The sequence below is a fragment of the Triticum dicoccoides genome, chromosome 7B (assembly GCF_002162155.2).
Source record: "Triticum dicoccoides isolate Atlit2015 ecotype Zavitan chromosome 7B, WEW_v2.0, whole genome shotgun sequence".
In the NCBI taxonomy this organism is placed as follows: domain Eukaryota; kingdom Viridiplantae; phylum Streptophyta; class Magnoliopsida; order Poales; family Poaceae; genus Triticum; species Triticum dicoccoides.
Genome location: NC_041393.1, coordinates 301,497,146 through 301,511,691, shown reverse-complemented (window position 1 = coordinate 301,511,691; position 14,546 = coordinate 301,497,146). Strand labels below are relative to the sequence as shown.

Genomic DNA, 14,546 nt, shown 5'->3' with positions numbered 1-14,546 from the left:
AACATACAAAACGCAAAACGCAAGTGGTGGTAACAAAGTATGTACGTGTAGTATGTAGTATATAACAATGATTAGGTAGTATATATATTAATTTTTAGATAGTATATACCATGTTTTGAGTATGCCTTTTTTTACGTATAAATATGTACGTATTTCACAAATATAACAAAAACTATGGGCTCATATGTAATTTTTTTCATGTAACTTGCTTTAAAATATCTTAGATATAATAAATGAATATATTTAAAATGATAAAGTAGTATATATAGTACCACATGATAGTATATGAGACATATAGGATAACTACCACTGGGGAAAATATCTTAGATATAATATATATATATATACATATATATATATAATAATTAGTGGGGAAAAGAAATAAATATCATTTTGTTGTATATTAGCAGAGAATAGGATTGCAAACGCTGTCACTCTTCCTCTGTGGTCTCCGAGATAAGACGCACTTCATATAGATCGTCACCACCTTTTCCTGGGTCATCGGAACAATGGTAAGATAGTGAATGATATAGGGTACTAGACAATAACGAGCACAACTCACCAATTTCAGCCTTAATTCCAGGACCGAAAAAGGAGGTGAATTTTGCCTGCGTAAGAAAAAAGTTTGCAAGGCTCAGTACTCATAAGCTCCCTCCGTTTTCACATATATGTCTTTTTAAAGATTCCAACAAATAGATTCCAACAAATGACTACATACGGAGCAAAATGAGTGAATCTACACTTTAAAATATGTCTACACACATCCGTATGTTGTAGTCCATTTAAAATGTTTAAAAATACTTATATCTAGAAACGGAGGGAGTATTTGCATATATACACCTACTACTTATAAAAGCACGAGTGATGAATCCAAATGATATGTGCCATCCAACTACCTATGTCCACTGTATCACGTTGCTTCAATGATGTATCCATCACATCATCTATAATTTGGAAACATGATAATTGCATTGATCATAATTTGAAACAAAATTAATTCATTAAACACAATAAATCTTGGAATTAATATTAATTGCGATCAATCTTGAAGATACTATTACTACTATCAAGCTGTATGTGCATGCACGTATACACGGTTACTAATTTAATTTTGGACGCAACTACAAAACGAACCGTCAGATTTTTTAGCATGGCAACAACTTGAATATTTTTCATGGCAACTATAGTTGCGGTGAGGATGGCATTAGTTTTTGCCATGATTTGGCATCTATATCTATATCTATATCTATATCTATTATTAAAGGGAGGTGATATTCTTGGTTTCGTCCCGCTTAGTTTAGTTCTGCTTCAATTAATTTCACGCACGCTATTTGGTTTCGTTACTTACCACCCGTTCTGGCCCAACGAAGAAAGCCCACTTGGCGGCGCATCGAGGCCTAGGTCCGGAGAGCTAGCAAAATATAAAATTGCCGATGGAAGGATTCAATCTCGTAACATATGAATCGGCCATCCACAGTTTGTCCAAATAACCAAGCTAGAGATATGAGAGGATTTTTTTCTCCCGTTACAACGCACGGACCTTTTTGCTAGTGTTTGCTAAAGGAAATTGGCATCATCGCAATAATTAGAATTGCTAAAAATCTCATGTAAGATTTTTGTCAATTTTTTGGATGTGTATTTTTAGAGAAAATGCATGAAAGCCCGACTTCAAATTAATGAAGCCAACAACCGGCTAGGATACAACAATGTTGAATTACAAAAACAAAGACTTTCAAAATCTCAAAGATTACATGCATATCTCAATACGACCAGAAGCAGCAGCGAGTAGAGCACCATGGGAAACTACCATGAAGCCGCCGAAGATCTCGTGCAGCCAGAACAGCAGAACCATAGTATCCAGACAACAGCAATTGCCGTGGACATGAAAAACCAGACTGCTTGAAGAACGTCGACTCCGCCGCCCGCCGCCTCAGGCAACTGCCGTATCTCCCCTTCATCCAGACCGTACCACACACGTGGGCGCCCACCACCGGCCAGCAACTCACAAGCAAACAAGGCAAGGAGCCGCTGAAAGATGCGGAAGGACAAACTCGCCACCACCAACCCCGGTAACCAGGAGGGCCGAGCACCGCCACCGCCACCAATCACCACGCACGAGGACCACATCCCCCGACCACCCCTTGAATGCCGCCTCCAGGAAAGACCAAACACACCAGGACGCCTCCACCATCCGGTCAAAAGGCCAAGACTTTCGTCCGAAAGAAGGAGGAGGGGGCGGACTTGGTAGTTTGACCCACTCTCAAGAGGGAGAACGCACCGGAGCACCGCCAGCATCGAGGTCGACGTGAAATCGACCAGGTGTTTCCCCCATTCCAAGACTTCCACGACCCCATCCTCGACAGCCCGATCTAACAGGCCAACGACCAGATCGGCGAGAGGAGACCGCCATCAGGGGAAGGGGCCGGGAGGAAGAAGAAGCCACCTGTCGCTGCAACGAGACCTCGTCGCCCTCACACCGCCGAAGCGGGCGGAAGGGAAGGCCATCTCCACCCAAGGCCGTTACCCTGGCTTCCAGAGCCACTCACACCGGCGCGAGGCAGCAGATCCTTGCCGCCACCTTCACCGGAAGATGCGCAATAGTCGGCAGACTCCCTTGATGGTGGCAAGGAGGGGGGAGAAAGGAGAGGTGGTGGATGCTAGGGTTTGGGTCGCTCCTGTGTCGTCCGGGAAGGGCAATGCATGAGCCATGATGTATTTTAGTACACCCCTTTAGAAAAGTCGTGTGTAGATCCGAGGTGGAGACTGAAAGTAGTCTTTGAAGTTCTAAAGGGTGATTTAACTTATTGATGGTTTGGATCAAAATACTCACCTTTAATCTCCTAGATTCAAGATGTGATCTCGCATATTTCGGCATGCTTTTGTTAATCGTACGAGGGCCATTACCTTGTAAGAAAAATGGGCATTTACATTTATACCCCTAATTTGCGCCCATTCAGATTTACCCCTAACTTTTTTATGTGCTCAAATTTGCCCCTAAAATGCATTTTAGGTTGCCAGAATGCCCTTCTATCTGGTCAAAGTTGTTTGATGGAAACTTTGAAAATTTAAAGCAAATTCATATGAACTCAGAAGAATGCAAATTCATATGAACTCAGAAGAAAGCAAATTTAAAGCTTTCATCGCCTAGACGTGCATTTATCTGCATTCACCTAAATAGTTTTATAATGTTATAAACCCTAAAAGCTTTAAAGAGTGCTTTTGTCATGAACATAAATGACATGCGCATATAGGTGATGTTTTTATGAACATTCTGATATCTTATTTCGCATTCAGTTGAGTTCATATCAATTTGTTATAAATTTTCAAACTTTTGGGCAAACAACTTTGACCAGATGGAATGGCATTCTGGCGACCTAAAATGCATTTTAGGGGCAAATTTGAGCACATAAAAATGTTAGGGGTAAATTTGAGTAGTGAGTTCGAGTTAGGGCACATATGTAAATGCCCCATGAAAAATACACACATCCAAATGTAGGTACATGCGAGAGCACAATCTAAATATATATATTTTTCTTCGCCAATACACCAGGGACGTATCATTTCTTCATAGGTAAGACAGAGCACAAAGAAGGGGATGGCAGCTCGTAGTCTTGCGCCCACGGCAAGACAGAGATAAGCCAGAGCCTTGGTGGCAGGTTGCTCAGCCCGTGTACAAAGCAAAGCGACTACTCAAGCATCAATCTTAAACCGTGGGCGCCCGCTCTAGCCCAGTACGCGGCCTCGTCTTGGATGGATGCAATGAGCGGCGAGACGGAGGGGCTCTCGTTGTGGAATATGCACCGGTTGCGCTGACGCCAAATGGATCAAGCGGTGAGGATAGGGATGGCAGTTTTGCCTATGGGTATGGGTATCCGTGGTACTATAACCGAAAACAATGGGCACGGATGAGACTTTGGACCACTTTGTACTCATGGCTAATGGGTATCTATACCCGCAAAATAAATGGGTAGGGTATGGGTACGAAGTTATACCCATGGGTAACCCAATGAATACCCTAAAAAATTAACAAATAAAAATAATCCATAAATACGTCTTTTAGGCTATTATCCCTAAAATACGTAGTAGCCAATTGTCCAATTCTCTTAACTGGCCCATGGACCACAGGCCCACAACCGTGATTCTCCTCGCTTTTACCCTTTCCTCGACCTCGAAACACGAAGCAATCAAGTGAACTTACTCATCGGTTCATTCCCAACCGAGGCGTCGCACTGCATCTTCATCTCCCTGCTTATAACTCCTCCTTTTTTTCCTTTTTAAAAAGTGACATTCTATGTGTTAGAGTTGTGTCGAATATTGTGTACACTATAGGTTACAGTTGGACTTGTAGTTGTATTGTGTTTAGATAGGATATGGAGTCGTGTCCTAGTAGGACACTTGTATCCTAGGCCTCTCATATATAGCGGGGGTAGACACACGATGTAACCTATGCCAACATAATAGCATCGGAACGCAGGGGAAGCCAACGACATGTGCCGGCGTCCAAGGCGACCGAGTGCGGTATTGTAGCGGTATCATGGGGAGGAGCGCCCATAGTCAGGCCCCGGGGATGTAGCCATATCGGTGAACCTCGTTAACAAATCTCGGTGTCGTGCTTGTGTGATTGCTTGGTCCTCGGATGATCTACGATGGCCTCGGATTTATTCTAACAAATGGTATCATGAGCTAGGTTGTCTGGAGGTAGTGGATTGTTGATCTAGAGGAAGCAGAGCAGAGAGATTTTAGCTGTGGAGTTGAAACCGAGTTGAAGACGAAAGAAAGTTTGTCGGCGGATCGGAACGGTGGCAACAAGATCTGTTCGGAGTCGACGTTTTGGAATAGCAATCAGAAGCGCTTGCAGCGTGTACAAAGCAATCGAATTTTGGAATAGCAATCAGAAGCGCTTGCAGCGTGTACAAAGCAATCGAGATCGATTCTTCTCGGCGAGTTTGGCGGCGTACCGCACGCACGTGGCAGGCTGTTGACACCAGATTTTGGCACGGTCAATAACTTATTTAAGATGGCGTCAAATGGAGAAGTGATCGTCATGAAAGAGTTCCGTATTGTCGATATAAACATCTTTGAAGTTTGGGTCATCGCAGTCCGATTTCATCTCGAAGGCCGAAACTATGCTCAAAATACTAAGATCTTATATTCAGAGTACAGTTTGGCTGATTAAGCCCCCAAGACGACCTCAAATGGAAACATTATCTACATGGATTGTCTTCGTCTCGTCGAAACGGTCGATTTTGATATAAAAATCGTTCCAATCCGAGTTCGTATGCAAAAGTTAGAGCCATCGGAATACAGCCCTATCAGGAGGCAAAAAACTGGCGCGCCCCACCAGACACCCTGTCTGATGAGTAGCGCGAGGATAGCCTGTTTTGCGCGACCGATTTGACCCTCAAGATGACTTCTGATCAAAAAATGTTCAACATAAAAGTTGTTCGTCTCGTCGAAACGGTCAAGATTGCTTTTGGGCTCGTTTCCATCCGAGATCGTTTACCACCACAAAAAAGACCCGCAAGATGCAGCCAGTTTAAACCGAACAGTTTTGGAAAGTTCGGACAAAACCAATCCGAATTTGACTAGGGTTTTGGACGTGAATCCAAGCCTTTTCCTTGCACGAGAAGTCCAGCCGCCTCTTATATACCTAAGGGGTGACGGCCGATTGAACAACACACAATCGAACAATCATCTACCACTTTTATCTTTTATCTTTTCTCCTTAACCCTAGTTCTTCTTCTTCCTCGTTCTTCGTTCGTTCTTCTTTTGCAGGGCGGCGAACCTCGAGGCCCTAGGGGCGGTCAGGCCGACCTAGGGCAGCCCATAGCCGCCGCGCGCCCTGACGGGGTCCCTCCCGGGCGTGTGGGGTTTCGGGTCTACAAAAGCGCCCGCCGGATTGTCTTGCGTACCGCGCTTCCGGCGGGTCTCCTTCGAAGTGAGCTGCGGTGCATCACCCCCGGCGTCGAGGGTACACGGCGACGTGTTTGTGTGTGAACACACTTTTTGGCGACTCCGCTGGGGACGAAGCTTTGAACGGTCTCCAGCCCGTTCTTGCTACGAAGAGATCGTCATCTAGGGTTTGCAATCTACAAAGGTAACATGAATACCCAATTCACTTATGTAGATGCAAGTAATACATATGTTGTTGCTAGATCGTCTAATGAGCATATTGTATCGGCTAGCCCTAGTTTTATCAATCATGCATCTAATTATGTGCAACAGCCGATTCAGAATAATCTTCATGCTTCAACTTCATGTAATTTTAGCAACATGCAACATATGTATCCCAACTCCCATGCATCGGCAACCCCACAAATCTATATGCCGATGAACAACATGAGGAGTTCGGTTAATCATGTTGAGACACCCCATGTAGGAACTTCCAATAGTATGCAACAAAGTGTTTCGACTTTTTATTCATCGGCAAATAACTTGCAGTATGTTAATCCAAACGTGCCGGTGGATAGGGGAATTGGCCATGCCACTACTAGTTATTCGGCCAATTACCCTCAAACATCGTATGCTACACCTCATGCTACGAATTTTTCGGCACCATACGCAATTGTAGATATGTGATTCGGCTCCGCACCTTCATGCTCATGGCCGAATAAGTGAGAATTCTACCAGAGCGCATGTGTCTTTACCTAGTAACGTAGCATATCATGTTGCCCCTGCACAATTACAGAAATTCGGCAACACACCATTGCCGAAAGCGTCTCAAAGTATTGGGGGGCAATCCGATGAAGATTGGGCTGAAATTGGTCGAAAAAAGCTTAAAGATAGACTAGCTACAATGTTTGCTGAATTTAGACAAGAACAAGCAAGCTTGCAAATCAAAGAAAGAAAGAGTGGTGATTCGGATAACAAAGTTAATTCGGTTATTAAAAAAGCCGAATCAAATAGTATGTGTACCGAATCTATCAAAGAAAAAGAGGATGCCAAGGCATTGGAGAGTCATTCAAAAGTAGAACAAAGTATTATTCAAGTGATACAACCATCATGCTCTCCCAACGTAATTGAAGAGGTATGTCTAGCAAGTGACTTGCCTATCTTCCGATTTGGTCGCAACTTTATTGTCGATGCTTCTATAAGAAAAATTCTAATAAGTAATTTTGAAAGACCAATGAAGAAGGGTAATTTACTTGTTAGCAACAAAATTGTTATAGACTATATCGGTCAACCCATTGCACCATTTATAAAGACCGATAATGACTTATTGTTGTGGCCAAAGCTTTCCCCGTTGCTTTATCTAAAGTTCATATCTAGTTGGGTAGCTTTGCTTATTTCTTACTTGGCTTGCACTTTGTCTCAATTGAGACATGTGTGTTCTAAATATTTTCGTATCGGAAGTTTAAAGCCAAGGTTAATTTCTTTTGAGAAATCCAATGCTAATATAATATCTTGTCCAAAGACACCGGAGATAGAGTGGAAAACACAATGTATAGCCGAATGGGAAGATTCTAAATCTGAACCATTCGTTTGCTTATCTTCAAAGCCGTTCACACAGCAAGATCGGCTAGAAAGCAAGAAGTTTACCTTCAATTCAAGCATGTGTGACTAAATATTTGATTTATTGCTGAAAAATAATTACATAAGAATTCTTGATCACCATGTCAAGCCAACAGTTCAAGGACGAATGTATTGTAGGTTGCATCATTCGTTCAAACATAATTTTGAGGATTGCAATATGTTTCGTCAAATAGTTAAATCGGCCATTGAAAAAGGACGATTGAAATTTGTTGAGACACCAAGAGATGACCAGTCTATTCCGATTGGTCTCGATGGCAGAAAGTTTTTGCATCGGCTGCTTCAAGCCGATCCATTTAAAGAGGTAAAAACTGCAGGTGATGGGGTCAAGCTTTCAAGTAAAGAAGTTGTTGAAGAGCATAATGAACGTAATTTTGAGGGCGAGAATTCCATCGAAGCTACAATGGAGACGCCAAGGACTGGGGGGCAGCAAGCAAATCCAATGATTGATGCAAGCACAACCAAAGGAAACAAAGGCCGAAATAAGCGCAAGTGTAAGAGATCAAAAATCACCTTCGCTGAACTATTGGATAAATATCAAAAGAAGAGTGAAGAGAAGAATGCTTATCGGCCAAATCATGCAAAGAAACCAAGATCACCCCCAAGGCGCAAATATGAGGATTGGTATTGGCAAAGTGATAATTTTAATGCAACATATTCATATCCTTATTTTGGGCCGCCAATGCCAATGCCGTGGATGCCTCCCTATGCTCATATAGATACATATTCATCATGGGACAGGTATGATACAAGGGCACATTCTCCATCTTATTCTAGACGATCTCACCAATACTATGCAGCTCCAAGGAGATCAACATTTGAACAATCACGCGTCAAAGACCGTTTCAATCATAAAGAATCGGTCTGGTGCACAAGGAAGAATAAGGAGGTGGTCGAGCAAATCTACCGTGTCAAAAGAGATGGTCGTAAGAGTGCCACTTCAGATATGATCTCAAATGAAAAAGAGCCAATTAAAGTGTTGACATTGGCTACAAAAGGCAACGAGGCAAGTCAATCAAGTGCCAAATCTGAAGAGAAGAAGTTGAGAGTGCACAAGGTAAAACAAGAATTGCCATTACTTCAAATAAAATCGCAGCTGGGATGCCCACTCGACTTATCGTATTGGCAAAAGAAGGAGTTGCGGAAGCTTAATGCACAAGAACTTGAAAAGAGAAATATGGCGTGGGTTCCCAAAGTAAATATTCAAAATAAGAATTATGTGTGAGCTTCCTTTACAAGGAGTGCGACAAAGGTGAAGAAGGAAAAGAGTGAAAGCTACGAAGGACCAAGCCGAAGGTTTCAACATCTTCGGTCCACACATTATCCATTTTCTTCAACAATGTCGTTGATGCCTATGCCATGGAATTCTTCATCAGGTATGGTTGGTTACCCTCAATGGGCTTATTTTAATCCATGAATAAAATATAATTTCTTACATCATGAAAGGGTATTACCAAATCATTATATGTTCGATTAGCTTCACTTTTGTTGCTAATCTAAATGGCCGATATATACTTATCGTCTTAAGAATATGCAAAATGGCCGATGGAGTGTTGACATCGTCCTTAGAACAAGCCATGCGGAAGTTATTTTTCGGCACACAAACTTTGCCGAAAAACAGGGGGGCATGTGTTGACACCAGATTTTGGCACGGTCAATAACTTATTTAAGATGGCGTCAAATGGAGAAGTGATCGTCATGAAAGAGTTCCGTATTGTCGATATGAACATCTTTGAAGTTTGGGTCATCGCAGTCCGATTTCATCTCGAAGGCCGAAACTATGCTCAAAGTACTAAGATCTTATATTCAAAGTACAGTTTGGCTGATTAAGCCCCCAAGACGACCTTAAATGGAAACATTATCTACATGGATTGTCTTCGTCTCGTCGAAACGGTCGATTTTGATATAAAAATCGTTCCAATCCGAGTTCGTATGCAAAAGTAGCCATCGGAATACAGCCCTGTCAGGAGGCAAAAAACTGGCGCGCCCCACCAGACACCCTGTCTGATGGGTAGCGCGAGGATAGCCTGTTTTGCGCGACCGATTTGACCCTCAAGATGACTTCTGATCAAAAAACGTTCAACATAAAAGTTGTTCGTCTCGTCGAAACGGTCAAGATTGCTTTTGGGCTCGTTTCCATCCGAGATCGTTTACCACCACAAAAAAGACCCGCAAGATGCAGCCAGTTTAAACCGAACAGTTTTGGAAAGTTCGGACAAAACCAATCCGAATTTGACTAGGGTTTTGGACGTGAATCCAAGCCTTTTCCTTGCACGGGAAGTCCAGCCGCCTCTTATATACCTAAGGGGTGACGGCCGATTGAACAACACACAATCGAACAATCATCTACCACTTTTATCTTTTATCTTTTCTCCTTAACCCTAGTTCTTCTTCTTCCTCGTTCTTCGTTCGTTCTTCTTTTGCAGGGCGGCGAACCTCGAGGCCCTAGGGGCGGTCAGGCCGACCTAGGGCAGCCCATAGCCGCCGCGCGCCCTGACGGGGTCCCTCCCGGGCGTGTGGGGTTTCGGGTCTACAAAAGCGCCCGCCGGATTGTCTTGCGTACCGCGCTTCCGGCGGGTCTCCTTCGACGTGAACTGCGGTGCATCACCCCCGGCGTCGAGGGTACACGGCGACGTGTTCGTGTGTGAACACAGGCGTCCCTAGGCGGTTCAGCGCGCGCAGGCGTGCGTGGCTCGCGAAGGGGGCTGGCCGAGCAGGCGCGGGAGCAGCAGAGGCCTATGCTCTCAGGGTAGGCCGGGGCGCTCGCTGTGGCATGCTGAGACTTGAGATTTGTTTTGAAAAAAAAGAGGATGTCGTTCGTTGCGGTCAAGGGCGTTGCTCGGTGTTGTCTTAGTCACTGGGGCATTGACTTGATGGCTATCACATTGGATCGATCAAGTATGTTTGCTCAAGAAGAAGAGAAAAGGCTTGGAAAGTCACGTGTGGTGTAGCTGCTGTTGTACGCACACAAGAAGGCTTATGTGCTTTTTCCTTTAGAGTTCTTGGTTTTGTCCGTAGATCGTGTATGAAGATGGTCCGCGACAGCGTTAGTTCGGCATGATGGTCGAAGGGAAATCAAGACAAATGATGTGCGTACGAGGCTCGTGGAGTCTGGAGCATGTCATGCGGCCGGACAAGTTCGGCTGGGTCGGACTATAGACAGTCTGACGGATCGACGCGAGTCGGTTGGTACAGAAGACGGTGGTGGGATTGGCGACGACGACATAGGAGCGTGATGCCGATGGTGACCGACTTCTGGGCGTGGAAACACGCGGCACGGGCCTGAGTGCTTGTGTGGCTTCGACAAAACTATGGCGCGGGGTTGATTCAAGACGGTGCACACTTGAGAGCTTGAAGTTGACGGGGCGCGAGGGTGGACTGATCATCTACCATGAAGTCATGTTGAAGGTGGAGCTGGATTGAGGGGCTACGGTGTAAGGATCCAGAGAATCGAAGCCTATTCAGCGGATGGGAAAAGCGAGTGACATGCAGTTCGGACTGGAGCCCAGTGGTCTGATGGAAGCGTGAAACTCGTCATCGGTCGGCGATGATCGGTGGTACTCTACAGTGGGGGTTGAGTGGTGTGGTTTCACAACCCTTGAGACTCGACTGGGACAGCGGAGGCTTGACGCGGTAATAGCGGCGAGGCGTGCGGTACGCACGGGACATGGAGACGTGCCAGGGCTCTGGTGGTCATACATGTGGTGAGACAACTGCGAATTTGACTCGGGATAACTATAAGCAACGGTGAAATTCCTTCATGTTTCAGACAAGCGGTCAAGAAAGGAGCGGTAATGTTGAGTTCAGGTAACTCTTATGTGTGACACCCAATATGTGAGTTGTTCACTTTCACGCAGGTCAGTGATCAGTGTGTGATGGCGTTGGACGGGTACTCTGGAAGTTGGGAGCACAACTAGAGTAACAAGGGACTTAATTTTGCTCGAGTGTTGACCGTGGTCAAGAAAAGAAGGGACTACAAGTTGCAGGTGGAGTCACATGGAGTCTTTGGAGTAGCAGCGATGCTCATGGGATAAGCTCAAGTCCAATGTACACGGAAGTTTGACGCATTGATGAATTCAAGGTGATGGAGAATATTCGCCAAGGTGGAGTTTGTTAGAGTTGTGTCGAATATTGTGTACACTATAGGTTACAGTTGGACTTGTAGTTGTATTGTGTTTAGATAGGATATGGAGTCGTGTCCTAGTAGGACACTTGTATCCTAGGCCTCTCATATATAGCAGGGGTAGACACACGATGTAACCTATGCCAACATAATAGCACCGGAACGCAGGGAAAGCCGACGGCATGTGCCAGCGTCCAGGGCGACCGAGTGCGGTATTGTAGCGGTATCATGGGGAGGAGCGCCCATAGTCAGGCCCCGGGGATGTAGCCATATCGGTGAACCTCGTTAACAAATCTCGGTGTCGTGCTTGTGTGATTGCTTGGTCCTCGGATGATCGACGGTGGCCTCGGATTTATTCTAACACTATGTCCAATATCTAATCCCCTATTCCGCCGCATGCCGTCCCTATCCTGCTTTGCCGCCGCTTAGTCGAGCGCTGGCCGCCCTTCCTTGCCGCCGGCTAGGGCTGTTCGCTAGCCCGTGGGAAGAGGCCGCTCGCCGCCATCACTCGCTAGAAGGGACGCCGCCTCACCAGCCAGTGAACCTGCAGGTCTGCACGAGAAGAAGGGTGCTCCTCTAGCGACCATGGCTAACAGAGGTGGAAGATAGCCAAGTTTAATTCGAGTGAAGAACCAGAGCAACGCTAGTTCGACGGAAGAGTTGAGTATTTTTCTAGCCCTGAACAGTACGCATAGATTGCTTCAGTGATAGAACAGTACGCATAGATTGCTTCAGCAGAACAACACACATTCAGTATGCATAAATTTGCTTGAGTGATAGTAGAATTTTAGTGGCATACAGTACGCATAGATTGTTCTCTTTTTTTTGCCTATTTTGTAAGGTTGTGCTGCGGCATCCCCTAACACCGGCTCGTCACCGTCACCGGCAGAACAGAGGTTAGAGGTCAGCTACGAATATGTCACCCAATACCGCTGAAGCTCTTATATGCATGCAAGCATGGATTCCTGCTGATTTGCTTGGTAATAATCCATTTATTCCAGTCATGAATTATGAATTACATCTCATTTACTTTGATTATCTTCTTACTAAATGTAGAATAACTTTGCTTTAGATAATGTCACTTCCGATCAATTTGCGATTCAGTTTGTTCTTGAAGATGAAGGAGAAGTTATGGTAACATTACAGTGCTGCCATTTACAACTTATCCTGTACAGATGATGTTATTGAGTACATTCTTAAACTTTTTATTTCTTTTGTAGGAGGAATGTGAATCTGAAGTCACCATTGGTGACTAAAATGAGCAAGTGCCTCTACTTGGTTGTTAACATTGAGGCATGGGCGTGCATTAGGGATCATGCAATGTTGTTTGGTCAATTAGTCTTAGCATTGCAAGTTTGCAAACTTTAATTTGTTTTCAATGTTAGTTTGTAATGGAGATTAAGACCTTTAATTATCTGCCAATCGTCATTGCAAACTTTTGTTGCAGCTACAAACCAGATTGTGATGGCCAAGTACCTAAATTTAGACCCTTCTCTCATCTTAATTTTTGTCATGCCAAAGTTATATGTTGTACCCATTGGATACCCATTGGGTATAGGATACCCGATGGGTATGGGCATGGGTACCACTTTGTGCCCATGGATATTGAAATGGGTGGGTATAGAATTCTTTTTTGGATATGGGTTTGGGTAGAAGAGGGTCGTACCCGCCCATACCCTACCCATTGCCATCCCTGGGTGAGGATTGCCAACGTGGCCAGCCCCATACGATGGCCAGAAGGAAAAGCGGCAATGTCCGTCGCGCACCAGGGAAGGAACTCGCAAAGGGCGCAACGGTCGTTGTGCGGCAAGCAATGACGGGCCAGCCTCGTAAAGGTTCAGCAGCGGTCAATATTGGCAGGCCAAATGAAGAGCCCAGGAACGCCAAGTCAAACACCAAAAAGGGGCGACCTTAGAGCCAGTGAAGAGAACATAGCATGACTTGGCAAAGTAACAGCCATCGGTGGACGACCGCCAAGAGAGGCTGTAGAAAGGGGTACGGGCCGAAGAAGCCTCCAAAGTTGGACATACTGGATCGTAGCACCTGGCATGAGCGCGCCCACGAATGTCGGCCACCCAGCTGCGGCCCTGAAGCCCATCGGTCACCGAACAAGACTTGCATCGGCGCCGGGCAACAAGGGGTAGAAGAGAGGGTGCCAAATCAGAGATGGCCTTGTCATCGATCCATGGATCCGTCCAGAAATCACAAGTGTGCCCGTTGCCAACAGTCCAGGTGATGGATGCTTGGAAAACGGATGAGGCGTCCGGGTCGCTTGGTAGGTGAAGATGAACCCAAGGCCTAGAAGGGTCAATCCGCTGAGGCCATAGCCAGCGCATGCGCAGGGCAACACCGGAACGCTGGAGGTCCAGGATCCCAAGGCCACCCAGCTCGAGAGGGTGACAAACACGTTCCAGTGCACGGGACCGTGGCCATTGCCGCTCTCTTTCCAACCGTGCCAAAGGAACTCACAGATACTTCGGTTGATCTGCTTAAGAATTAGCCAGAGCCACCAAGATGAGGGTGGGTATGGCACATAGCACGTGACGCACCAGGGCAAGACGCTCTTCGTGGGAGAGGAGCGTGGCGTGCCAAGACAGCTGCTTGACGATGATGGGCGAGGCTTCTGGTCTATGCACTAACTTTGCAAAAATGCTCGGCTACACCTATTCAGTGCGCTGACCCCTGACCCCGAGCAGCTCACCATTGGCAATGAGCTCTCATGTGCAATTGTCGTCTTCCCCATTACCTACCTCAGGACCCCCCTCTTGGTCCGGAAGCCTTCTGCAGCTATCCTATTCAGTGCGCTGACCCCTGACCCCGAGCAGCTCACCATTGGCAATGAGCTCTCATGTGCAATTGTCGTCTTCCCCATTACTTACCTCAGGACCCCCCT

At 45.6% G+C, this 14,546-nt stretch overlaps 1 protein-coding gene across 1 annotated transcript in view; it reads right to left on the bottom strand.

Moving 5' to 3' along the window:
- Window positions 1-249: 249 nt before the first annotated feature.
- The window catches only part of LOC119338212 (thylakoid membrane protein slr0575-like), a 41,050-nt gene continuing 26,753 nt past the window's right edge, over window positions 250-14,546 (bottom strand). The window contains exons 8-9 of the mRNA XM_037610515.1: window positions 563-608; window positions 250-493 (exon numbers count right to left, since the gene is read on the bottom strand). Of these exons, the coding sequence (XP_037466412.1) occupies window positions 432-493; window positions 563-608 (108 nt within the window). The 3' untranslated portion in view covers window positions 250-431. The remainder of the gene's footprint in view (window positions 494-562; window positions 609-14,546) is intronic.